Raw genomic sequence first — 27,208 nt, forward strand, 5'->3', positions numbered from 1 at the left:
GACTGCTCTGACCGGGATCACAACAGAGCATCCTGGACAGAGCTGAAGAAAAATGTAGAACAAAATTCTAACTCACAAAAAAAGACCAGACTTACTGGTCTGACAGAGACTGGAGAAACCCCAAGAGTATGGCCCCTGCACACCCTTTTAATTCAGTACTGAAGTCACTCCTGAGGACTAGACAGGCCCATAAAACAAACAATAATACCCGTAGGTCAACCATGTATAGGAGACTAAATAGGCACACCAGCCCAGGGGCAAGGACAAGAAGGCAGGAGGGGACAGGAAAGCTATACTAATGGAAATGGGGAACCTAAGGTCCAGAATGGGAGAGTGATGACATGTCGCAGGGTTGGCAACAAGTGTCAAAAAACAGTATATGTGTTAATTTTTTAATGAGAAACTAATTTGCTCTGTAAACCTTCATCTAAAGCATAATAAAATAAATAAATACTGACATGAGGAGTTAAGGTCTGTACTTTTCCTGGTCACTATTATGAACTGTGGTGAAAAAGAGTAGACTATGCCTTTAGGAGAACAGAAAATACCAAAAAGAAAAAAAAGGGGGGACGGGGGTGGTAGGAAAAAACAGGGCTGTAACCTTCCTGCACCAAATCCTCCTAAGGAAAGGGGTTTTTTTTTTTTTTTTTTTTTTAATAACATATAAAAGCAATTCCAAAATATGCATAGGACAAAATAAAGGCCAAAAACATGTAAACATACACACAGTTTTTGGCCTAAACTGATCACTGTGTGTCAGCACGTTAGGATACAGTATTTGCTATAAAGTATGTGTAAGATGATGATGCAGACACCAAAGTTCTTCACATTTTGGAATACATTAGAGTCTTAATGAATTCATTTCATTTGGAATTGGCTCAAGCAAGAACTACTGACGTTTGATTACCACTGTTGATCATATTAAATTTTTCCTGTTTTTTGAGGTACGTTGGCCAGGAATCGAACCCAGGTCTCCTGCATGGGAGGCAAGAATTCTACCATTGAACCACCAATGCCTCATCGTAAGAATTTACACCTTATCAAATGCCCTCAAGAGGCACTGATTCAATGTCAGGAAGAATTCTTTAAAAAGGGAACTTTTAAAGAGTCTAAATCATCAGCCAGAACGGGATAGATGTCTGAAGGCCAAATAGGAAACATGCAATGAGACTCCTTACGGCAGCTGATGGAGAGAAGTAGACTCTTCCAAGGGTACCTGGGGCAGAGGTCCAGCCTGGGAACTGTTGAAACCCCTACTTTCAGAGCAACGAAACTGAGGTAGTGATGTCAATTGGGACAGAAAGACAATTGGATTAAGCTGCCATGTACATATAAAACCAACAGTGGTTTTAAATATGAAGCTTAACCCAAATTCCTGTGGACAGAAACTCCAAGATATAGCAATAAAGCTGCTTCTCACATGGCAACGGGGTGAGACATGAAGATGTATTTACATGTATAACAAATAGAACAATAACTGTGTATATTAAAGCCAAAAATTTTTTTTCTTTTTTAGTTATTGATATTTTAAAGATTCAAACTTGACCCCTTTTCTTTTTACATCATTTTTCTTTTTTTTTTAATGTTGTGCTTTAAGTGAAAGTTTATGATTCAAGTTAGTCTCTCATACAAAACTATATACATACTATGTGACCCTAGTTGCACTCCACATACTGTGACAGCACACTCCTCCTTTCCACCCCATTCAACCAGCTCCTGACCCTCTCTGCCTTCTCATCTCACCTCCAGACAGGAGCTGCCCATTTAGTCATCTACTTGAGCTAAGCAGCACACTCTTCACGAGTATCATTTTATGTCTTACAGCCCAGTCTAATCTTTTGTCTGAAGAGTTGGCTTTGAGAATAGTTTCAGTTTTGGGCTAACAGAGAGGCTGGGGGCCATGCCTTCCAGGAGGAAAGGGGTCTTTTTGAAAATTACATATACTAACACCCTAGTTTGAGGAAGAAGGAAATAGAGAATTACTGTACTCAACAGTAACCCCAAGGTTTCCTTGACTAGACATGGGAAGACAGGAGTAAAGCCTGGCCTCCCTTTCACCCCAGCTCGGTGCTCTGCAGGTCCCCCTCCAGCTGGCTGTTTTCCTCACTGTAAGAGGTATGATCATGGCTGTTTGCCAGGGCAGTCTCAAGTAGTCAGGCAGTTCCAGGCAGTTCTCTCAAACCAGGCCAGGCAGGTGGGGCTCTGAGCTGGTGCAGCCAAAGTAAGCAAGACATCAGAGAGCCTTTCTCTGCGGAGACTGGAAAGGTCAGGCCTCCTTCCTGCTGCCTCCCTAAAGATGGCATATGGAGAATCAGCAAGTCACGGCTAGGACTCACATGCCTTGTGGTCTGGGACTGAGAGCTAGTAATTTCCCTAGCACCCGAGTCACTTTCCTCCCTGGCTGAGGGCTGTTTTTAAAAAACACAATTTATTATTTATATCCCATCTGTCTCTAAAAAAGGATTTCTGGCATGTTCCAAAGTCATATAGCACATGATTAAAACCAAAAAACCTGTTGCTGTCAAGTCAATTCCGACTCACACAAGATTGGTGAGTGAAAATTCATACAGCCTTATGGAGGGCAGTTGCATACACTCTTTAATCCGGAAATTCCCTAAAGGAATTCCAAAGAAACATTTGCACATGTGCACAAAGAAGTAAGTATGAGCATGCTGACTGCAGCAGTTTGCACTGGCAAGCAATTAGCGCTATCTTAATGTCCATCAATAGGATTGGTGGAAAAAAAAAAGTATGATCTCATCATAAAATAATGTGCAATCCTTGAGACTGAGAAAGATCTAGATGTACTAACATATGTACAAACTCTCCAAGACATAAGTAAAAAAGCAGAATGATATGTATAGTATTAACCCATTTGTTTAAAAAGACTACATATGCGTATGTGTACATGTATATGTAAATCCACCACCCATCTGTCAGTCTGTCGATTGTGGTGACTCACATGTTGCTGTGATGCTTTAAGCTAACTACTGGTGTTTCAAATACCAGCAGAATCACCCATGGTGGGCAGGTTTCAGCAGAGCTTCCAAACTCAGATGAGGAAGAAAGGCCTGGAAATCTACTTCAAAAAATTAGCCAATTGAAAACCTTATGGATCACAACAGAATACTGTTCCATTCGCTTGCTTTGGGCATATCTTCAGGAGGGATCAGTCACTGGAGGGGCATATCATGTCTGGTGAAGCAGAGGGCCGAGGAGGGAGACCCTCAGTGAGATGGATTGGCACCGTGACCACAACGATGGACTCGAACATGCTAGTGGTCTGGAGGATGACGCAGGACTGGGCAACGTTTTGTTCTGTTGTACATAAGGTCACCATGAATCAGAGTCGACTTGACTGCAGCTATCTAGCTAGCTATATGTAAATACATATAAAAGGAAAGATATACACCAGACTGTCACCTGTATTATCCTCTAGAGATTAGAGGAATAGGAATGGGAATGATAACTTTCACATTTTGCATTCCAAATAGTTTTTAAAAAATATATTTATGCATTTCTTGTATCACTAAAAGACTTAAAAGGTTACTATCTTTTTGAGAGAAAGGATAACATAATAAACCCCCCATGTCGCCATTACCCAGCTTCAACAGTTAACATTTAAAAGGTTCCTTCTTAAGAACAGTTTATCATGGCATTAAAAGCACAAGTTTCCCGACAGGGCTGAGTTCCAGTCTTGCTCTTCTACTTACCAGCTGTGTGACTTTGGGCAGGTTACTTACCTGCTCTGAGCCTTTCTGTCTTCATTTATAAGTCAGGCTAGCAATACATCTTTCCTAGGGTTGTTGTGAAGAGGACACAAAAAAACAGCGACAAAAAGAACTATGCATGTTGCCAGGAGAGTGCCCCATGAATGGTCATTATGGCAATATACTTGATTGGCCTCTTTTTCCAGGATCCCTCGGCAGCGGCAGGCACACCGGTCAGGGAGAAGCCATGGAGCTGGATGGGAGAGAGCAGCAACTGAAAAGAACACTTGGGTCAGCGATGAGGAAATGTGCGAGGGACGAGGCCTTGAGGAAGCAACAAATGGATTCAAGTGGATGCAGAGAGGAAAACCCAGGACAGAAAGTATTAGTACAAGACTCAGACAAAAAAGCAAGTAGGATTATTATTATTTTAGTAATTTAAGTGGTTAGGAACAAACAAGAGTAAGACTCCTGGGCCAGAGCACCACAGTGAGGTTGCCTATCACCTCAGGTTGCTAGGGAGCAGAGACAAGCCAGCTCCAAAACCCCCATGCCCCACCCCTTTCTGCCTGGAACCCTCAACACTACTACCGCCACAAGCTTTCCAGTAAGTGTTAGAAAAACTCATCCTTTTTCCTCTATGGGGGGTGGGGGAGCTAAGTATGGACAGAGGTCCAGCACCAGGCTCCAGCCAACCGGGAGCCTGATTTCCTTAGCAAGATTAAGATCTGGACCCACAGAGTGGTCCAACCCAACCCTGCCCTTGGCCTAAGATCTTCTGTCAGATAATTTCCCTCCCTTGCAACTCCCTAGAGCAGGAGAGCAGGGCTTCTTCAGGCCTCTTCCCTCCTTGGCAGCTCATGCAAAGCTACTGGAAATAGTAACAGCTAAGTGTGAATTAGTAAAGAACTCCAGTTATGGGTGGGCTCAGCCTAAGAAAGAGGCTCTGTGGGCCCTGGGAGCAAACTCCATCCACACTGGCCTTATTCAAGGGATAACTGAGGGAGGTAGGCCACCCACCCCTCCACCTCCCCACTCAACCCACCAGCAGCCTCCATTCCTTCCTGGAAAAATACAGCAGGCAGGCTCTGGAGTCACACAGAATCATGGTGGAAATGGAAGGGAATAGAGAGTAATGATTAAGACAAAATTCCTGGTTTGAAATCCCCGCTCTGCCTTTTGCTTTTTGTTGGCTGTGTGGCCTTGGGCAAGTCATTTCCCTTCTTCAAAGGTAACGCCAACTAGTTTCTTGACAATTACACAGAGATAACATCTGTAAAGCACTTGACATTGTGCCCAGACCATTTCAAGGACTCGATAAAGGATAGCTATAATTATTACAAGCAGCCCTGGTGGCACAGCGGTTCAATGGTTCCGCTGCTAACTGAAAGGTTGGCTGTTCGAACCCACCAGCTGCTCCATGGGAGAAAGATGTGGCAGTCTGCTTCTGTAAAGAATACACCCTTGGAAACTCTATGAGGCAGTTCTACACTGTCCTGTAGGGTCGCTACGTGTTGGAATCAACTCAACAGAAACAGGTTTGGTTTTTTTCTTTTTCTTAGATACTTATTACTCTTAAAGCCTTAGAAAGAACACGGGGTTTGGAGGAAGACAGACTGGGTTTGAATCCTAGCTTGACCATATACTGACCAGCCTGGAGTAAATTACTGAACTGTTTTTGAGCTTCATGTTCCTCAGTTGTAAAATGGTGCTGATCAACTACAGGAAGAAATCCTGCCTGCTTTCTGCTTCTTCCCACTGTAGACTCAACACTGTCAACACAGCAGAAAACAGAGAAAAATGTTCCATGGCTGTTTGTCCACAAGTTATCGGAGCAGCTGAGGGAAAGATGAGAGGAGAGGCAGGTACAGGCCCAGTGTGCCTTGGGAGTGGGACAGTCACGGTCTCGTGTTTCCATGAAAGTGGAAACACAACACAAAGTAACTTTGCTTACTTCTTTGAATGTACTACTGGTTGAGATGGCCAGACAGGGTTTTACAGAGTTATCTTTCCCTTAACCAAATATCACATGGTGAAGAAAAAGCAAGAGACCCACAGCTAAATGGACAAAAGCTCCTAGCCTCATCACAAGAGAACCCTTCACAGCCAAGCGAATCCCTGGGTCTCCCATTTCCCACCCCACCGTTTTGCCTCTTTCCAGTCAGGTTCAAACTCAATCCCAACACAGAGTGTCACTGCAAATTGTTTATTAAAACACAAAGCAATGGACAGTGAAAAACATCCTGATTTTTTACTTTTTGGTGGGAGTGGGGGTTGGGGGGTAATGGTAGGGGTAGGGACAGATGGAGACGGCCCAGAAGGAAAGACAGCTCTATCCACCCCTACTGCTTTCCCCAGCCAGCCAGGTTCAAAGTCCTCCATTGCAGCTCATTGTGCCGCTGTGAATGCGCGTTGTGGCTACGAAGAGTTGGTTTGGCCTTGGTAGGCAGAAGATGGAAAACTAGAGTAGGAGCTACTGAGAACTTGACACTTTCTCCAGTACTTGGTACAGAACAGAGCAGCCAGGCCCTGTTTGGGAGGGCTGGGGTTGGTTTCTCAACAAGGCAGGTCAGGCCTATAAAGGTTGAAGAGGCTGCCCTGAGCTCTGAATGGGCAGCTGGTCCTCACTTGGGAGAACCTAGTAGAAGGAAAAGGTAACATCCCTTAAATCCAAGGAGGGAACTACTCCAGGGTCAAATTTCTTTTCATTCCCTGGATCATAATACACCAGGGAACAGAGGAGTCAAGAATGTCTCTTTCCTAGTCTTGTTACAAGGTCTCTCCCTGCCAATTCTCCCCACCCACCTGGCAACTCGGTTCTCCTTTCCCGACAGTTGTCCTTTAAAAGGACAGAAAGCACTTCAGTTTGTTGTTGTTTTTCCTCATACTGAAATAAAGCACCGAAGCTCAAAATAGAGGTGAGAATAGAGTTCTGCTTTTCCCGGCGCAACGTGCCCCCATCTCACAAGACTGCCTGGATGCGAGAGGTGCCAAGGCCCTCTCTGCCAACTCTAACAGGCACTACTGTTTCCCTGGCTGCCAGCACAATCCTGGCTCCTTGTTCTTACACTTCTGGGGGGGAACCCGTCCCAAGAGACCCAGCCTGCTCTTTTCCTGCCAACCCAGCCAGTCCCCAAATCATCTGCTCTTATCAAGATGATATGGCCACCTAAAGCAGGCCAGCCAAAAGGCAGCCAGAGAAGGGCAAACCAGATCGGCAGCAAGCCACACACCTCGCTGGGAAGCTGACCCATTGGTGCCAATCTAGTCTTGTAACAAAATGAGGAAATCTAGTCCTCTTGCCCCAGGAGAGTCTAAATACAGAGTCCTAGCTTGGACTGAAAGGGAAAAATTGCTCTGATTTTTCTGAAGCATGAACATTAAGGCTTCTTTGCAATTTTCTTAGTGCTTCTTGACCCCTATCTTTTCGTAGAAGGAAAGCAGATTTTTTCGGAGATTTCTGACCAGATCCCGGGTGTTTCTGGTTCTGCTTCTGCACTATCACTGCCCTGGTCTCCTTCCACAGCAGCAGGAGGCCCGACACACATTCCCTTCGTTTGTTTATTTAAACAGGAGCATCGATTCGCCTCTCACTTTGGAAAGCTCACCTGCTCTCCCAGGTCCTTTCGGATCTTGGCAAAAGAGAGGCATGGAGGACAATCATACATGTTCCTGCTTGATGCCATTAAGGCTCCTTGAGGCAAGAAGACACTTGAATTATGTCAGGGCAGGCCAGCAGAGGAGAAGATGGGGGAGGGATAGGGAAGCAGCCCCATGACAGGACTGAAGGACCCCTGCCCAGACCTGAATCTAGGGGGAATGCCCACCCTGGCTCAGAGCAGGAGAGGAGAAGGCACTGTGCTGCCCGGGTGGGTCTTTCCCCATTCCCGGGGGAGGGCAGAGAACCTGCTGATTCTTTCCCTGGGCTTCCCGAGGTGAGCCGATTTCTAGGGAAAGGAGTATTATATGCTAGGAAAGATACTAGTGTTGTTTTCTGAAGTTTGGCTAAGATTCTATAAGCCATGGCCAGGCTTTCCCGAGAGAGGCTAGAGGCAGGGTAAGAAAGAGAAATTCCTTAAAACAGAAGCTTCTCCAAACACACAAGGAAGTCAAACCACAATTCTAAAAGTGGATCAAACAATTCCCAGGCTCAGAAAGGAGGAGGTAAACTTAACTCAAATGTCAACCCATCTTATCAAAGCCTAAGTAACTGCAATATGATCACCTAATTCCGGGCCAGAATCTCTCAGGCAAACAGTGGGAACAAGAGAACAAGATCACACCTTCAAACCAACCGGTGGCCCTCCAGGTCTGGTGCTATCCTCCTGGGAGGCTAACAGCACTGGGAGAAACTTGAAGATAACCATCTTTCAATCTATCAGAGCTCGGGGTATCCACACAGCAGCTTCTCCTAAATAGTGGAGATTTTTCAAAAAAATGGATTCTGGTTGAGGAGTCATGGGCCCCACAGATAGTTTCCTGACAGTGTTTCAGTCAGCATGAGTGAGGCCCCTGACTCCAGTTAGAGCTAGATGCCAACCCTCAGCCCATCTCCAGCAGGAGTGTTTGCAGGGGCCACCCAGAAAAGGAGCTGAAGCCACACTTCTGTCAAATGGAGTTTCACACCGGCCGTAGGCTTTTCTTTTCAGTGGGATCTACAAACCTGGGACAGGGTGTAGATCCAGCAGAAGCACCCCGGCCTCCCCTCTCCCCTCTGCCTGGCATCACTTATCACCTCCCCAGCCCCAGGGAGACTCCCTATAGTCCTGGCACTCGCTCCAACTACAGCTATGGACAGTGCAAAAAGCAACAGATAACACCAGGGTAATTCTCAACACAAACAATACAAAAATAAAAATAAAAAGCACCCCATTCCACCCCTTTAACCACTTCATGTACCTATATTATCCTGGAGGAGGAAAAAAAAAAAAAGCTTTCAAGTTCAGCATCACGAGCCAGCTGTAGCCAGCCTGGGCAGCTCTTGGTAGCTGGGTGGGCTTGGCTCCAGGGGACTCTGCCCAGTCCCTACTATACTTCTTCCTGTTTCCTCACTTCCCCTTTAGTTTCCGTTAATCACGGAAAGGTATTCTTTCCTTCTGAATATAACCAGAGAGGAAAGTGCCCATCCCCATCCCCGAGCCTAGCGGGGAGGGGTGGGCTTGGAAACAGAGACAGAAGTAAAGCTGCTTGGCTTATAGTACCATTAGGAAATGGACCCAGGAGTCTCAGAGGGTTGAGGTGAGGAGGCAGGGGCCCCTCCTTCCTCAGAGAGACCCAGCCAAACTAAGAAACAAGGCAAAATGGAGGCAGCAAGCCCTTCCTCATTTGTCTATTCCAATGGCAGTGGCCCACCGCTTTGGGGAGTTGTGATGGAATGGGAACCAAAGCCACGGTCAGAAGCCCAATTAACAGTCAGGACGTCTACCACCCCAGGCAGGTGGTCCCAGGACCAAGGCTACAGAACTCCATCCTTTAGAAGCAGGGGAGGTTCAGCAAGCACTGTAGGAAGCGTTCCTCTGACTGCAGCCTCAGGCCACAGCAATACCCTAGTCCCGAGGCCCAAGTTACAGCAAAAAAAAAAAGGGCTACAAGTCTCCAAGCACCAAATGCTGGCTAGGAGTACCTCCGTTTAAGAGCCAAAAGCCAGGACATGGGCCCCAAAGCTACTTATTTTGTCACATAAAGAGCAGTACAAACATATGGAGTTCTTAAAATATCCAATAAGGCAAACTCAAAATTAAACACATTCTAGAAAGATGGGCCTGGCCTGAGATTCTATGCTGATCCAGCCCAAGCTGAAGCTAATCCTGCTGCCTCCCGTTCACAATATTCCTTGTAGCTTGCCTGGGTCCTCTCTCATTGCTTTCCTGACTAGGAAACGGAAGACAGTGACAACAAAGGAGAGGAACGGGGATGCTTCATTTCCTGCAGAAATTATTCCAGGGAATTAAAGAGAGACACTTAGATGCTAAGGTTGGCTTCAGAGCTGCCAGGACTAGGGCTGACTGGAAATCTTTCAGCTCCATCACATCAAGAGCCTGGCTGCTACTTGGGTAGGGGAAATGAAAGGACAGAGAAACATATTATTAAAATCAGTGAGAAGCTTCGCTGGGCCTTGATTAGGTTAAAGGATGTAGCCAGTCAGTCTAGTTCCTTGGGGCAGCTCTAGGCATAAATCAAAACTGGTTGAATTGTGACAGAAAATGTGTCTGTGACATAGAAGGACGTGGGAATAAATGAACGTCAGATACTAGACACTCTAAACAGTGTTCAGTCACTTAGTAGGGCTCAAGTCTCTGAGGTTGCTCTTAAGTTATGCTAACATAAGCCTTTTCTAATCCAAAGACCAGAAGAGACTTTTAAGGTCAAGTGTTCTGGTGCTGCAGGCTGGAAAGCATCCCTGCCCCTGGCAGTAAGACCCTACAAAGGGGCCAGTAAAAGAACTGCTGGGTCAGGTCCTCCTGGCTGCTGGCTCAGAGATCCAGGGAGGGAGGTACCAACAAGGTGAGGTGGTAAAGGATAAGACATTCAAGCCAGAAGGAACCCCAAGTCCTCATGTCTCCTTCTTTCTTGGCAATAACTTAGTGGGCTGGTTGAGAGGGAGAAGAGACTGCAAATGAGCCAGATTAAGGAAAAAATGAGAGGAAATCAGGTCCCCAACAGGCACTGAAATCAAAATGATCTGTTGTGGTAACAAGTCAGAGGCAACCTGAGGACCTGACATAACTAATCGTCTTGGATACCAGACAGTCCTCTAATTGGCACCCATCCGGGAGACAAGCGATGACAAAGCTCAAACACTTAAGGTGGAACCATCATTGGATGAAAATTAGAAAGGCTTCCAAGTAAGAAAGCATCAACTTCTCTTTTTTTTATCCCCCTTCTTCTTTTTGTCTTTACCTTACAAATTATACACCTTCACATACATGCGCTCTCAATCCTAGGTCATCTGGAAACTTATTTGGACATAACTTCAGAACGTACCCAACTCCCAGCACTGGTCTTCTCAGGTAATAAGATGCCATTTCCCTGCTGTTAATTTCTAACATATAAAAGGGAACTGTGTCTGCTCTTACTTCAGAGTCCTTTCCACTAGGTATACAGACTTGGATCCTTGAACAGGAAGGATCCAGTTTTACCCTAAGTACCCTAGAGAGGAAAGAGACGGCTGAGGGCCAGCCACAAAGAGAGGACTAGGACTGAAGCCGGTCTGGGACCAGGTGGTGCAGAAGGGCTGCTCTCTACTCACTCGGCCTCTTTTTATCTCCTTTAATTTTTTTTTGTGTGTGTGTTTTTGTTTGTGTTTTGTTAATCCTCGTGAAAAACACGGAAACCAAAATCAGCATGTTTGGTTTCTTTCCCACACCCCCTGCCCTGTTCAGGATGGCAATTTGTTCTCACAACCGGCAGAGGCAGAAGAGGGTTGGAATGAAGACTCCAAAGGCCACCAGGATGGGAAACATGAGGCTGCTGTTGTCCGAGGCATAGGGGTTGGGTGTGCGGGGGCCCGACTGCACCCGGTTCTTATTGGTCTGTCTTTTGAGATTAGACCCTTCATCATACTCTTCTTCTTCTTCTTCCTCTTCTTTCTTTTCCAATCCTGGATGAGGCTGCAGCTTTGGTACATCTGACACAAGAAAGTCAACACCATTTAAGTAAGACCCACAGCATTTAAGTGAGACCCTTAAGAGCAGCAAATAAGCCATAATACAGAGACTCCCTGTAACCTAATCAGGGTCTACAGGACAGAGCACAAGTAGCAGAACTAGCCTCTTTAGCTTTAGCGAAAAAGCAGTGACAGCCCTGCCCACAGGGCAGCTCAATATCTCCCGTTCCTGTCCTACTCTCAGAACCCTGAGAGGACCAGATTGGACAGAGACAATGACCCGACACCCAAAACTGAACCTTTCCGAGTCCCCTCTCTCCCACAACCCCACAGTCCCCAACTCCCCCTTTTTAATAGTATTTTATTGTGTTTAAGGTGAAAGTTTACATAGCAAATTAGGTTCCCATCTGACAATTTCTGCACAAATTATTTCATGAGATTGGTTACATGTTTCACAGTGTGTCATCATTCTCATTCATTCCATTCTGCCTGTACCATTTCCAGTACTCTAGCTTCCCTGCCCCCTTACCTTCTCATCCCACATTCCCTTTTGGTTCACACAACAACTGAACTGGAGCTGATCTGAATTAGGGCTGATCCACAGAGTTCCAGTTCTGAGCACACACAACCCCTCTGCCCTACTTCCTCCTTAGGAACTCAGGTACACATCTGTTTGATGACAAGACATCATATCTGCACTTGGGAGGGTATCAACACAATAGGATGAGATCCTCAGTGCATTCAGGATGAGTTGAGAAAAGGTACAGAAGGAGGGTCGGGGAGAAAAGCTACTAAGACACAAGCTTTCTCTGCAAAAACCAGCCTGGGAAGCAGGCAGCCACAATAATCAAAACCCTGATGGGAAAAAAATATACCCTACGGTTGGATCCCAAGGACAAAGAGATATTAATTAAGTAAACCTTTGTTCTAGTGTAGTCCAGCAATGCTGGGAGCTTTCAGATCCTACCAAAACCTTAAAGGACTCCTCCTTTCACCTTTTACCCTTTGCTCCCAGGAAATAGATGTCAAACAAAGAAACAGATTAAGGTCATGTTTTAAGAGACTCCAAATGATTACAAGGGTCAGCACACACCAGTAGGTACCACTATTAGTCTGATTTAACACTGAAGTTAAAGGAATTTGTCCAAGACTAAGCAGCTGATTAAATGGCAGCAGCAACATCTGAACACAGATCAAAGCTGGTGGCTTGTGTCCGAAGGACTAATGGTCCACAGCTACCAAGGCCTCCACCGGACTGAGTCCAGCACAGCTAGATGGTGCCCGGCTACCATCACTGACTGCTCTGGCCAGGATCACAGCAGAGGGCTCTGGACAGAGCTGGAGAAGGATGTAGAACATAATTCTAACTCACAAAAAAAAGACCAGATTTACTGGCCTAAAGGAGACTGGAGAAACCCCGAGAGTATGGCCCCCAGACACCCTTTTAGCTCAGTGGTGAAGTTATCTCCGAGGTTCACCGTTCAGCCTGGGAGTGGACAGCCCCGTAAAACCAAATGAGACTAACGAGGTACAGCACTCCAGTGACAAGGGGCAGAAGGGGACAAGGAAACTGGTGAGACGGAACCCAAGGTTGAGTAAGGATACTGTTGATGTGTTGTGAGATTGTTAACCATTGTCATAGTGCAACATGTGTAGTAACTGTGAAATGAGAAACTATTTTGTTCTGGAAGCCTTCATCTTAAGTTAGAATAGCAGCACAATTGGAAGAGCGTAGTCAATGTCACTGAACTGTGCATGTGGAAAATTTCTGAAACGGTGTATCTTTGGCTATGTGTATTTTCACCAAAAAAAAAAAAAAAAAAAAGGTTGAGAAGTTAGAGGGTTGACGTGGTATGGGGTTGTTAACCAATGTCATAAAACAATATGTGTACTACTGTTTCATGAGAAACTATTTGTTGTACTTCACCTGAAGCACAATTAAAAAAAAAAAAAGCTGGTGGCTTGTAATAGCACCATGTTATATTCCATCCCCATCTGACTCTGTATTCTCCACAACTGGGCTTTAAATAGGCATTTCCAAATTAGTGACCAGCTAAATTACTCCCCTCAAGGGGTTCTTCAACCATATCCTACAGCCCAAGTCAAAAACAGGACTTACCATCCACTGTCCCAGCCATGATGTAGAGTGCACAGACTTTGGGATTGTCATAGTACCCCTAGGAAATGGGAAACAGTGGTCAGCTCCACACGGCAGCAAACACTTTCCCCTACACCCACTCTTCTGAGCCCTTCCTTAGTCATGGGGGCAGGGCAGGGGCATTACCTTGACAAACTCAATGTAGAGTTTCCCTGTGAAGGTGGACACCTCCCCCTGGACGCTCAACTTCCCCTTTCTGATGCTCATAGGGATGATCTCATCATGAGCTGTGCTGTGCCCAACGCGGTCAAAGATGTCCAAGTCCTTCACCACAACATGGCCATTCAATCGCACATCAAACACCTTCCAGGATTAGAAACGGAGACAACATCAAAACCACCCACTTCACATCCCTTCAGCAGCTGGACATTGTGCACCTGCCTGGGTTTCAAATTCAAAAATCATTTAAGAAACTACTGGGCTGGATACACCCCAGAATGACTATAGTCCTTTACCTGGGCTAAATCAAAACCCCTTTACTGCCAAGGAGGTCTCATCTTAGCCTTAAGGAACAAAGGATACAAACAAAAAGCTCAACATGAAGAGTAGGGAATTCACAGTAAGGGACAGAAGAAAAGAACAAGGCTAAAAACAAGAAGATGCTGAAAACCAAGAACAGGTGGTAGCCAGGAGGGCCTGAACAGGACCAGTTGTTGGCCAAGAACTAGGATTCTGGTGTTGCCTTCTGTCACCAACCTCTAAGGCAGCCTCACGGGCAATGGGACGTAGCTTCTCTAGGGGCAAAAAGAATATAGCTTTTCCTCAAAGTTCGTCTGTTTCTCACTTCTGAAGATGCTCTTACATTCTCTGGTCTATAGCAGAGGATTGACTGTCCAAGAGTGACAATGTCCCATTAATCAAGCAGGGGGCCTGACCAGGCCTCACCTTCTGCTGGGACTGTGCAAAGTAGACCTCAGCAAATTTCAACACCAGCACGTAGTCCCCCTCCTCCTTGATGGGCACTTCATAGCCAAAGGTCTCCTCATTGTACCTCTCGGTTTGATACAGGATCTGGTCCTCCGGGTTGGAGCGCAGGATTGGCAGTTTCATGCCATAGTCTGAGGCTAGGGACAAAAGACAAAGAGAAACCACATCAGAGGCAAAACACAAAAGAAAAACAGAGACCCCAGAACCACCAGAGGCATTTCCGGGGTAAAGCTAATAACCCACGCAGTGCACCAAGGGGCCACCCTCTCTGCACCTGGCTCCAAAGAGACCAGACACAAAGGGTATGGAGGCCATTACCACGGAAGAGTAAAATGAAAGAAACCTCACACTAATTGCCCCAACAGCCTCCATAACCTTCAGAGCAGAACTTTCTGAAAGCACATTAAAATGACTTTCCTAAAGTACATGGAGAGTGATGGGGACAGAATGAATCTCCCGCGTTATTAGAAAAAAGCACTACGCTGCAGCTGCCTGGTTCCCTGAGAGGGAGACCTTCAGAGAAACTCATAAAACAAGGCGGATGGCCAGGAACTCTATGCAAGATGATGACACTCAAAGAATGTTTTTTGTCTCATTCAGAAAAGCCCACAGCTTAAAACAAACAGGATATCTGGTTAAGAAAATCATTCTTCATTGTCTTAACTACAAATAAGATACTAACTTCAGTTGTTTTTTATAAGAAAGCTTCTAAGGCTGATAAAGAAATATATGGCCATAAAAAGAAGGACGGGATGCTAATTTCCTTTAGATTCTAGCACCTTAGTTCTCACAGACTCACAAAACTCCACTTCACTTACTCTCTGGAACATTCCCCTAGTTAAACCAAAGAAGAAAAAAAAGTTCCTACTGTATCTCTGGCACCTAACACAGTGCCTGGCACATTGTAGGCACTAGATATGATCTGCTGACCAAACAAACGGCACAGAAGGAGGTGCCTGCAAAGCAGGGAAGCCATGCTGTTCCCTCCACACACAGGGCTAAAGCCATCCAGCAGGGAAAGAAAATCTGCTGAGGTCCTCTTAAGATGCCCATGCTCCCAGATGGCTACCTTTCCCATTTCACAGACTGACAAGGAGTAAGGCAAGGCAAAAGTATCAGAAGAGCCAAAAGTCTCTACTGCCCTCTCCCTCCCCAAAACTTGGTAGGAGACAAGACTGTATGTATGCTTTTCCCCCACGTAATGAACAAAACTGGGGCCTTTTCTCAAATACGATACCACCCTCCAGCCCCAGAGATGAATCGGTTTTCTCCTTGGGAAAACAGCCTTACTTCTTTATCCCATAAACACAAACACTGGCTCTCTAGTGCTCCAGTGCTCCATAAATACTCCATACTTTCCAAACGAGATTTAGCAGTGATTTCTGTACACAGACCTAGCGCCTACTCCATCCTGGAATTAAGGTTTCAAGAGCACCTTCAATCTCACATGGTAATTCTGAAGATATCTGGCACCTAAATCTTAGGAGACACCCAAGAGCAGTCACCCCGGGAGCTTTATGTTCTGGATCCCCAAACTCCAAGGGATAGGACATGGCAAAAGGTAAAAGATTAACTAAAAGACCCAGTGGCTCAGCTCAAGCCCTCAAAAATAGAAGCATAACTGTTAACCGTTCCTTGTAAGCGAAAACTAGCCTTGAGATCAGATGGACTGATGAGACATGCAACAGGAAACTCACTGTCCTTTGTCTTAAGACCTTTTTCTTCCTATTTCTCCTCAAGATAACAAATCAAAGAAGGACAACTGAGTAGCACTACAAAGGATGTGCTGCTAACATGCTCCAGCTCTTTCCCAGGCTCAAAAAAAGCATTACCCTGGGGCACAAACCTGTAAAGATTAAAGGACTGCTGTTTCTCTTCCAACTTAGCTCTAAGAATTTCCTTCTTCCATGAGGACCATGACCCTTACAAATTTGGAACATTAACTAGATTTCATTTATAGATACAGAAAGTTTTGTGCACGTGTATGGAATCTTTTTCCTGCCGAGCGGAAAAAGTGAGAAACTGACAATAATGTAATCTGTGGCAGTCTCAGTACCACTGCTAAGAATACTCAGCTATGTGAACAAAAAACTGCTTAACAACCTTGGAATTACCTTTAAACATTTTCCCTTTAAAGCCCAAGTGGCTTTCCCAAGAGATCTGCCACATGCAAAGTTGAATTTGCCCACATCCCAGGACATGAAGCAGCAAAAAAGGATTTTTTTCCCTCCCCGTTTAGCCTTTACGTATTCACAGCTAAACAGATTTCTCCAAAATACAGTGAAGTGTTCCGTCAGCACACTGCTGAAGTTGGGACAATATAGCTCAGGCAGCTAAACAAAAGGGAAGGGGGCCAAAGGGCCTACCCTGTGTCTGCTACTTCTTAGCCCTAGACTATGGAGTAGCCAGGCTGCTTGAAAAATAACGTCCAGGTTTTAGAGAAGACAGGCCTGGAGTTCAGTTCTGGCTCTGCCACCCACTCTGTGATGTTGTTTCCTCTAGATCTGTTTCCTCATCTGTAAAGTGGGGATATCACCTACCCCACAGGTTTGGGGCAAAGATCAAAAGACATCTGTAAAGAGCTTAATGGAGCTCCTGGGTGGTGCAACCAGTTAATGTGTTCAGCTGCTAACCAAAGGGTTGCTGGTTTTAGTTCACCCAGAGGCATCTCGGAAGAAAGGCCTAGTGACCTACTTCTGATAAATCTGCATTGAAAGCCCTAGGGAACACACTTCTACTGACATACACAGGGTTGCCAGTCCTCTAAGGCAACTGGTTAAAGAGTTTACTACAGTGCCTCACACAGAGACACTAACAAATACACAGGTGTGCTAGCCGGGTAAGTATACGCACACAATAAGCACTAAATAAATGCCTCCACCCCAGGGAGCTTAGAGAATGGACCAAGCTGAAATGGAAGTAATAAAACTAACTAGAATATTGCAGCTGTGAGCCACAGGAGTGGGAAAGCCAAAATGAGTAGGAACGTCCATGAGACCACCACTGTGCCATCTCTGTGGCGCTCCAACATGGCTCACCACCCCGATGTCTGGCCTCACACACAACCACTAGATCATTCTGAATCATTTCTTTCTCAAGCAAGATCATTGGTAAAGAATTATTCTGAACTGACTGGGACAGGGAACCCAGGGAATCAATGACCCAAATTCTCCACCTGTGAACTTCTGCTACTTGGAAGGCCTGCAGGTAAACCCTGCCTCTCAGGTGATAGTATAGGAAGAGAATTCTGAACAAATCCTATGGCCTTAAGCAAATCAGAGGTAACAATGACTTTCTTCCCATCTCTCAAGCTCTTATCTTCCCAAGGCCAAGTCCTTCCCCAGCTGAAAGGAAGGCTGCTCAGGAAAGGGTCTCCTTAGGGCTAGAGAATTAGTAATCTAACAGGCCTGGGCCCCTAGCCAGTTTTCCCCCCCTCTGGAACCATTTTCTGTCCTACTTTTAATTCCAGTAAAAGGTCATCATGCAAAAAAAAAAAAAAAATAGAGACACTTTAACCTACTCTGGGCAGAAAAGTTTTCAGAAGTCATGTCATAGACATGTGAGAAGTTTTAGAGAAGGAAAACAAGTCTCAGAGGGTAAAGTGGATTCCTCAAGGTCATACAACTGGTTAGCAAGTCCCATTCCATGAAGAGGAAACCTCCGAAGTCCAAGCCAAGTTCTATGCCCTCAGGCCAAATAACCAGGTCTTTTCCTAGTCAGAGTCCAGTGGGACCCAGAATGTTATGCAAGCCAAAATCCCGAGGCAAGCACTTCTGAACCACTTTCTGCAGTGGAATTTCCATTTGTTGAAGCACACACGTTAAAAGCATCTCCTATGAGCAGTAGCTATCCTCCAGGCAGAAGAGAAATTCAATAAACATTATTAAGTGGCTATGAAAGCGTAAGCCACTACGTGCCCTGGGCCACCCACGGTCACAAAAACACTGAACTACAAAGAAATCATAGAGAAACAGCAAGTTCAAAAAGCAAGTTCAAAAGCAGGCCAAAACCTTATCTGGCCTAACTTGGCAACAAACACCTGAATTCATTCAACATAAAATGAACTTTCCTCAGCATGCTGGAAAAAGCATCACAGGCATGTGGGAAAAGAAATAAGACATGCAGCTCCGACTGTAATTAGTGTAAACGGCTGCATAAGGCAAGGGTCTCCAAATACCTGGCACACCCTGATCCAAACAAGGCAGAGAAGGAAAGGCAGAGTGAACAGCTGCACTTCCTCTGTGGGGCAAGCTCCTTAGCACAGAAAGGAACTAGAGAGCTGCCTCTTGTGAGTGGAAGCGTCAACAGTTTCAGCCCCAGACCTGTTGTTGCTGGGTGCCGCTAAGTTGATTTTGACTCATATCGACCCCATGTGACAGAGCAGAACTGCCTCATAGGGTTTTCTAGGCCGTAGATCTTTAAGGGAGCAGATTGCCAGGTCTTTGTCTCGTGAGCGGCTGGCTAGGTTCAAACTGCCAACCTTTCAGTTGGCAGCCAAGCGCTTAACTGCTGCACCACCAGGGCTCCTTGACCTGCAAAATGCTACTCTCAAAAACCTGTTAAGTGCAATGTTGCAACAGACTGGTCCAAAGGGCCACTCACCCCAACACCATCATTCACGCCTTAATGCTGCTACCAAGATCGGCAGGCAGAAAGGAACAGGGAGCCTCCATTTATACACTGACCCAGAGACTAGTGTCTGAGATGGAACACCAGTACAGTCTAACGTAACTGAACCTGCTACAATAAACTCCTCCCAAGGAACTGCAACCATGCGCCAATAACCCAAGTGCAGAGACACTGGCTAATTGTTGGCCAGCCTTAAAAAAAAAAAAAAAAACCAGAATACTTTCTGAAAAAGCACAGTACCTGGGGACTAAACCTGGGACTTAGTCTGCTTTACCCTCTGCACAGTGGACCTAATAGGACGGTGTAACCAGTGTAAAGCCTGCTATCTACTAAGTGAAAGGAGCCATATGCGCTCTCTCCTCACCACAGCTATCACAAGAGGCAAAGTCCACAAACTGCCTCTAGTTTCCTCCAGGGCTCCTTCCTCCCTGTCAAGACCCGTTAGGAAAGAGGAAGGGTCCAGGATGAAGACAGTAATGACCTCCTGCTTTAAAGCCTGCCTTTGGCTGCTGTTACAGCCTCTAAAGACCAGGGCCCTGACTCAGCTTAACCCAGGCTACCGCGACCTACATGCCAGGGCTAACAAATTCCAGGACAAACACAGAACCTCAGAAAACAACCCTGTGTCCCCAGACCCACACATGGATAAGCGTGACCTATTCCCTAATATAACAAACTCCAGGACACTGCAATCACTAGGAAGAACTAAGTCAAACCCTTTAGAAAAGGCAAGAGCCAAATCCCGGCATCGTGGAAAAAGAGAGAGAGTCTGTCTCCTAGTTGTCTGGAGATGGCATACTGCCAATTTAGGAGCCTCTGAACCCAGCATACAGGATACAGCTCCTTCCCACACATGAAGCAAGCGACTGCCTTCTTAAATCCATTTTCCGAACCTACTTAACAGAAGAAACAGTCTAGGGAGTGGGGACCACCACAACAGAAGCTTCACGTGCAGAAAACCTTATACAGAGTCCCAAGGATAGAACTTAATCTATTAGGTCCAGCGTGGGGACCGGGAATCTGCATTTCTAACCAGCACCCCAGGCAATTCTTACCCACGCTAACTTCCAGAAGCGTGCAGCCCTGTAAAAATGACTGTTGCTCAACCAGTTAAAACTCAAAATCATTTTCCCATCAGCTGGAATGATACCTCGCAGAACAACTTGGGGCTGGTTCTATGAACTCTCACAGGCAGAATATTCAGATCTTACACTAGGTGACCCAGCTGACACCTATCACCAGCTTGGCGTGCAGCAGGGCTTCAATATAACCAGTTTCGGAGACGGCCTACAGCTTCTACTTATAAGCACAGATATTCCCCCGCTCCAAGGGGGAGGGGAACGGGGGAGGAGGGTACAATCAAACTTTCCTGGCCCATCTTCTTCTCAGATTCCTTTCTATTCTGGCTAAGAATCAAGCCCCGCTCCTGCAGACGGAGTAGGGAAAGTGGCCGGTTTCTGGGTAGCCTGGAATCTGACCAGGAACTGTCTGGACAAAAGAGCAGAACCGCCACGGCCAGCGGCACCGATAATCTACACGCCGGGAGGCCTTGAGGTTAAAATAGGTCGCCCCCGGCTCTACTTTCCCAACTTGGGAGTAGGGGGAGGGGTGAAGGGTTAAGAAAATGCAGGATGCGAGCTTCCAAAATAACTTCTCGCCAACTCTCTGTCTCAGTGGCTCTTGGTAGCTTCGAGCCAGTGCCAGGTCCTGAGCCCTGGCGAGGTCCCTGGGGAAACCGCAGAAAGAAACTTCGCTCTGAGACATGGTCGAGAAAGGGGGTCGCGGCCCGCAGCCCTCGGTGCCCAGGACCCGGCAGGCCAGGAAGCCCGCGGCTCGGCTGAGTGGTTCTCACCTCGGCCCACCCGGCCTTCCAAAGGGTCCTTGCGGAAGTGGATCCCGTGCACATCTACATGTGCTTCGCCACCCGCGTTGACGGCCCAAATGACGCTCTCCGGCAGCCCGGCCGCCGCCGCGCCGGCCACGCCGAGCCCCGGCCCCCGGAGCGCCGGCAGCAGCAGCAGCAGCAGCAGTCGCAGGAGCGCCACGGCGGCTCCCTCAACCGCCCAGGCCTCCAGCATGGCGTGCACCACCGCGGGGAAAGCCTCCGCCGACCCTCGTCCTCGGCCGGCCGCCAGGCCACCCCGAACTCAGAAAAACAGCGCCACGGGCCGCTCTGCCTCAGCCGCCGGGGACATATCGCTCTCAGGCCTCCTTCTCCTCAGCCAACGGTACCACCTCCCACCTCGGGAACAACCTACCCCACCGCCCAGCCCCCCGGCCACAACCCTGCAGCCAATCAGCGCCCGGACCTCATTAATTACCCACCACCCCGCCGGGTGCCGTCCTCCCATTGGCTGATAGGCGCGGGAGGGGGCGTGGCTACTCCCAGGCGCAGGCCCAACCATCAGGCCAGAGATGGAGCGCGCGCAGAGAGAGGGAGTTCGGTTGAAGCGGCGGCTCGATACGGAAGTGCCAGGGTGCAGAGCCCAGGCGGCCCCGGAATCCCGCAGTTGAATGGGAAAGGTGGCCTAGGGGGGAAGGTTTAGGGTACGGCGCACTGACACGTCGCCAGCACTTCCGGTGCTCTACACTTGGGACCGAATAAGCTCGGAGGGGGCGTCGCCGACTTTCCCGCCCCCTCATCCTTTTACGGGGAGACGCATGAACGTATCTCTAGTAGGAGAAGCAATGGACATTCTCCGATCTGACTGACTCAGTCCCTTTCCCCGCGTGAGGCAGAAGACCCACCTGCCCCTAGAGAGGCCAAATGCACAGGCCCCCAGGGCACGAGTCCCACGAAGACGAAGGCCCGCCTCCACCCCTCAGCGGGCTTGGGGCTGGTGGTAGCGTCCAGACGACTGTCCAACCAGAAGGCTACAACGCAGCGGAAACGCGTGGCTTCTGGAGGGAGGGGCTCCAGGCTGCTTACGTTTCCATGGCGACGGCCTCGCGCTGGCCTCGGCGGCTGAGGGACGGGAGCGGGGCTTCCCCCGCCCAATCTAGAAGGCCGGGTGTTGGGCACAGGCACGACCCGAGCCTTCTCTGTTTTAGTCAGCCAGCGCTCACCTGCATTGGCGATCCCTGGGCTGCCGTCGCTGCCCAAACTCCCATTTTACAGGTGGGGAAACTGAGGCCCAAAGAGGGGTGGAAAATGGCCTAAGAGTCCCGCCAAGAGTTTAAGGCAAAGTCAAGACAAAAAGCCATTTATACATTTGTTCAACAAATATTTATCACAGTCACTCAGAGAACTTGTTGCATTCATCATTGGGACCCAGTTTGTTCCATGGTTCTGGGTTATTCTTTCGGTCCCAACTGACAGTGGGATGAAACAATGCCAGATCCAAGACATACAGTGCTGCTCTACTACCTCCAGGTCTAATAAATGCAAGGAGGGGGATCAACCTTGGTTGCTTCCTGGCCTGACCGCAGATCTGGTGGAGCACATTTGCGGCAGGGTCCTCAGATCAGAAGGAGAGCACAAAGTTGGTAGGGCCAGGACCTAGCAGTCACTGCACCAAGTACGTGTGGGCATTCAAAGTCACCCAGGACCTCCTACCTCACTACAGGGTTTTCAAGGAGATCAAGGTTTTCAGAAGCATATCACCAGGCCTTTCTTCTGCAGTACCTCTGTGTGGGTTGGAAAAATGTAGGTCATGTCCCCATTTTGCTAAAGCTCAGAATGGTTAAGTGATTTGCCCTAAGTCACACAATGAAGACCTAAATTTCCCTTTTTTGGCTTTGAATCTATTACTTTTACTCTGAGCCAGGCTACCTATCAGCCACACTTTGGTGCAAATCCCAGGTTCACTATTAATCGCTGTGCAACTTTGGATAAATGAATTCATCTCTCTGGATCTTATTCAGTTTTCTTATCTGTGAAATAGAATAATTGTATGGTATATACCTAAGTACATAGCTAAGTGGTCAATACATGCTGATCATGGGCGTTTGGAGGCAAAGAGCCCTGGATTCAAAGCCGAGCTCCACTTCTTAAAGCTGTGTGGCCTTGAGAACATCATTTCTCAAATCTGGGCCTCAGTTTCCTCATCTATTATTAAGTGTAAACCCCAGCATGATATATCAACATGACTTCAAGCATTTCCAAAAAACCAAAACCAAACTCATTGCCATTGAGTCTATTCCAACTCATAGTGACCCTGTAGGCTAGAGGAGAACTGCCCCACAGGGTTTCTAAAGCTATAAATGACTGTATAAGACCCACCATGTAGGGGTATTAGGAACTCTTAATAGAGTGTCTGGACCACGGTAGGTCCTCAATGTTGTTGTTTTTCTTAGGTGCCACCGAGTCGATTTCCAACTCATAGCAACCTCACGTGACAGAGTAGAACTGCCCCATAGGGTGTCCTAGGCTGTAATCTTTACGGGAGCAGACTGCCAGGTCTTTCTCCCGAGGAAGCGCTGGGTGGGTTCCAACCGCCAAATGCTTAACCTTGCGCCACCAGAGCTATTAATCAAATGAGAAGAAGAAATCATTATAACATGCAATGCTGGCAATTTGATAAATAGAAAACGCTTTGGTGGAAAAGTGCACAGGCTAAGGAGCTAGGGAAAACCCACCCAAGGGAGAGAAAAACCAAAGGAACCAGAGTTCAAAAGTGGAAAATGGCACAGCTGTTTCCAGGCCCCCAGAGGCTGTTTCACCTTGACCCACAAAACTGAGAAGGGGTGTGTTTTCCTGTATAGATAAGGATCAGAAGAACAAAGCATGATGTTAATTAAGTCTTGCCTATTTTAAGTTTATGGGATATTTTCCCCCCTAAATGATAAGCTCACAATAAAAGTTCAAAAGGTAAACACAGAGAAGGTGCCAGCACTTGAACTTGGAGGTGGGTGGTCTGGTCCCAAAGCTAAGTTTTCTCACTATGGGACTCTGGGGATTAGACTGCAGAGGAACCAGAGCCACCCAGAGAGTCTGAGAACCGGCCTCGGTATCTCGTGGTTCTGGTCCCCAGTGGGCAACTCAAACCCAGAAGCCTGGCCGGGTCCCCAACTTTACAGTAGGGAGAATGGACTTGGTCTGTCTTGCTTTCCCCAAGGAGGATGTGAGTCAGCGGGAAGAAGCCAGCCAGGCCTAGGGTTGCCGAGGACAGAAAAAGCAAGCGCCTTCCTGTCTGGGTGGCCATGGGCAAGTCACTTCCCTTCTAAGCCTCCCTTTTCTCACCTGTAAATGGTGGTGATAACCGCCTTCAGCCTCCTATGGTTGGGATGATTATATAAAGTAAGCTTCATTAGAGTGTCTTACACGGTCATGGTAAACGCTCCATGTATTAGAATTAACGAGGTAATATTTGTAAAGGGCTTAGGAGAAAGCCTCGCACATAGCTGGCATTAGGCAAGTGTTTGTTAATTAAAAATAAAACTCGTCTAGCCCATGCGACCTCATCTTTTTTGGAGCTTGTATCGGTTAGATTAAGTTTGATTGCAAGTGCCAGAAAAATTCAAAGTAACAATGGCTTAAACGACATGGAAGTTTTTTTCTCTCTCGTAAAGGACAGGGAAGCAGGCGCTCCAGGCTGCTAGGGGGGCTTCCGGAAAGTGTCAGGGACTGAGGCACCTGTTTGTTGTTCCACCGTCTCGGTACTGACTTCTTCCTCATGGTCCCAGATGGCTGCTCAAGCTCCAGGCCCCAAGGCCACCTCCAGCTAGCAGGAAAACGGAAGGCAAAGAAAGCCATGTCCCTCCTTTTAAGGATACTTCCCAGAAGTTGCACACACCTGCTTATATCTCTTCAGCCAGCACTTGGGCACAAGGCCATACCTAGCTGCAAGGGAGGCTGGGAAATGTAATCTCCATCCTATGTGCCGTCGAAATCAAGGGTTTTATTACTAAGGAAGATGGGAAAATGGATGTTGGAAGACACCAAGCAGTCTCTTCCCAGAACTCTGGTTTCACCCTAGGATTTGGTTCTCAATGGCTATTTCAAGCTTTTGTAGCTACTAATAATAGTGACAACACACACCTGCGTGAGACTGTTCATCCCACCTTGCGCTTTTCATGTCTGTTGCCTGATTTGTTCACTCAAACCCTTCCAGGCAGATTTATTGCTGTTTCTGTTGTTGTTATTATTATTATCTACCTTTGAACAAATGAGCAAACTGAGGCTTCAGCAACTGGCTAAAGGTCTTAGACGTTATAAATGGCTAATCAAGGACCGGAATTTAGATCTGGCCAATTCCCAGTCATTTGTCGTTTTCCCATTACATGACACTGCCTATGACTTTGAGGGTCCCTGCACTCAAGAAATGCACTGCAGCTGGCATTGGAGCAGAGGGACATGTGAAGTCAGAAGAGCCACTGTGGGCGTGCCTGGAGCCTTTCTGCACTGAGGGCAGCGGTCACAAATGACTTTTCCCATACTGCACCCCAGGTTCACATCCATTTGACAAGTGTTTACTGAGCAAATAGTACACACAGGGCCAGTGGCAGGTGCTCAGGAAACAGCAGAGAACAAGTCAGACAAGACCCCTGCCCTCACATTCCTCACAACCCAGTCAGGGCAGATAATAGAGAAGTGAACAAATATTGACATATATTCATGGATTTTGTTCACTTATTCAGTAAATATCTGCTGAGTCTCAATGAGGCACTGGAAATACTGCAGTGAACAAGACAGAAATGGTCTCTGCCGACATAGAGCTTACACTCTAGTGAGGGGCCGGAGGTATCAAACAATCAGATAACAAAAAATATGACATACTATAATACAACACAATGCAGTAAATATAGTATAATATGATATCAAACCAAACCAAACCAAACCCAAACTCATCGCCGCCAAGTCAATTCCAACTCATAGCAACCCTATAGGACAGAGTAGAACTGCCCCATAGGGTTTCCAAGGAGCGGCTGGTGGATTCAAACTGCTGACCTTTTGGTTAGCAGCTGAGCTCTTAACCACTGTGCCACCAGGGCTCCATAATATGATACAGTGTACTAAATATAACATGTTGTTTTATGCCGTTGAGTTGATTCCGACTCATAGCGACCTTACAGGACACAGTAGAACTGCCCCATCAGGTTTCCAAGGCCATAATTGTTACAGAAGCAGACTGCCACATCTTTCTCCCATGCAACGGCTGGTGGGTTTGAATCACCAACCTTTTGGTTAACAGCTGAGTGCTTAACCACTACACCATCAGGGCTTCTACGATAACATAATATAATGTAATGTAACATAACATAATGTAATATAATCAGGCCGTAAATCTCACATGTGCTCTGAAGAAAACAACTGAGGTGAGGCAGGGCCTTCCTTCCTTCTTTCAGTAGCACGGTCAGGAAGGAGACATTTGGGCCAAGATGAGAAGGATCCAGCTATTCAAAGAGTGCAGGGATAAGCATTCCAGGCAGAGGGAACAACATGTGTGAAGGCCCTGAGGCAAGCCCTCTACTAAGTATTATGCGTGGGTTATTTCTTCACAGCCCCCCCACCAGGTAGGTGCAGTTATTATCATTAATGATAGATAATGAGCTCAAAGAGGAAGAGGGATTCCCTTAACCTCACACAGCTGATAAGTAGCAGAGCCAGGTCAGAACCAGGGCCATGTTAACCCCAGCGCCCACCCTCCATCATGATACTCAGCCCCTTGTCCCTCCCTAGGAAGGCAGGCCTCAGCGAGAGGGAAGGAGCAGGTGGGCAGGCACCTCCAGGTTGCTGAGGGGCTATTCCAGCCCTGCAACTGGAGCCACAGGCAGGGCCAAGAGAATCAGGGTCGCCTTGCTGCACCACGCTGTGCAAGAGTTAATCCCTGGAAAGAGAGCCAGATCCCAGATTTAAGCTGTGATTATCCTGTCACTGACAATGATAGGTTCTGCCACAGCCATTAAGCAATGCCATGCCCAGCTCTCCCTTCCCTTTTCCTTGAGAGGGAATTACTGAGGCATGAGGCCACATGGGAAAAAGGAGCAGGGCAACGGGGGAGTGACAATGATAATAACAATAGCAAACACTGTTATCACGCTTCCTGTATGCCAGGCATTGTTCTAAAGGCTTCAAATATACTAACTTATTTCATCTTTAAGACAATCCTATAATATCATCTCTGCTTTATGGATGAGGAAACTGAGGCACAGAGGGTCTTGTAACCTACACAAGATGACACAGCTAAATAAGTGGCAGAGCTGGGATTTGAACTCAGATAGCTGGCTCCTTTTAGC

At 47.0% G+C, this 27,208-nt stretch overlaps 1 protein-coding gene and 1 non-coding gene across 3 annotated transcripts; both read right to left on the reverse strand.

Annotated features, from left to right (window-relative positions):
• Positions 1-945: 945 nt before the first annotated feature.
• Positions 946-1,016, reverse strand: TRNAG-CCC (transfer RNA glycine (anticodon CCC)). The gene has a single exon. It is a non-coding gene; the product is annotated as a tRNA-Gly (tRNA).
• An 8,752-nt stretch (positions 1,017-9,768) lies between these two features.
• MLEC (malectin) lies at positions 9,769-21,458 on the reverse strand. 2 transcript variants are annotated; one of them, XM_023733743.1, is made up of 5 exons: positions 21,352-21,458; positions 14,360-14,538; positions 13,601-13,777; positions 13,436-13,493; positions 9,769-11,337 (listed from the first exon to the last, which is right to left on the reverse strand). In XM_023733743.1, exons 2-5 carry the CDS (start codon positions 14,522-14,524, stop codon positions 11,108-11,110), a joined length of 630 nt encoding a protein of 209 aa, XP_023589511.1. In that variant the 5' UTR covers positions 14,525-14,538; positions 21,352-21,458; the 3' UTR covers positions 9,769-11,107. The 2 variants fall into 2 exon arrangements, with proteins under 2 accessions (XP_023589511.1, XP_004379066.1); XM_004379009.2 differs by lacking the exon at positions 21,352-21,458 and adding an exon at positions 20,883-21,285.
• Positions 21,459-27,208: the final 5,750 nt, after the last annotated feature.

Source organism: Trichechus manatus, unplaced genomic scaffold (genome assembly GCF_000243295.1).
Source record: "Trichechus manatus latirostris isolate Lorelei unplaced genomic scaffold, TriManLat1.0 scaffold00061, whole genome shotgun sequence".
NCBI classification, from domain to species: domain Eukaryota; kingdom Metazoa; phylum Chordata; class Mammalia; order Sirenia; family Trichechidae; genus Trichechus; species Trichechus manatus.

Excerpts from the sequence above, each read along its gene's own strand:
- MLEC (XM_004379009.2), bottom strand. The coding sequence starts at position 21,108 with ATGCTGGAGGCCTGGGCGGTTGAGGGAGCCGCCGTGGCGCTCCTGCGA. Across the intron at positions 13,494-13,600 it reads TCTACATTGAGTTTGTCAAG|GGGTACTATGACAATCCCAA; the intron begins GTAATGCCCCTG and ends CCCATTTCCTAG. Across the intron at positions 11,338-13,435 it reads CATGGCTGGGACAGTGGATG|ATGTACCAAAGCTGCAGCCT; the intron begins GTAAGTCCTGTT and ends TTCTTGTGTCAG.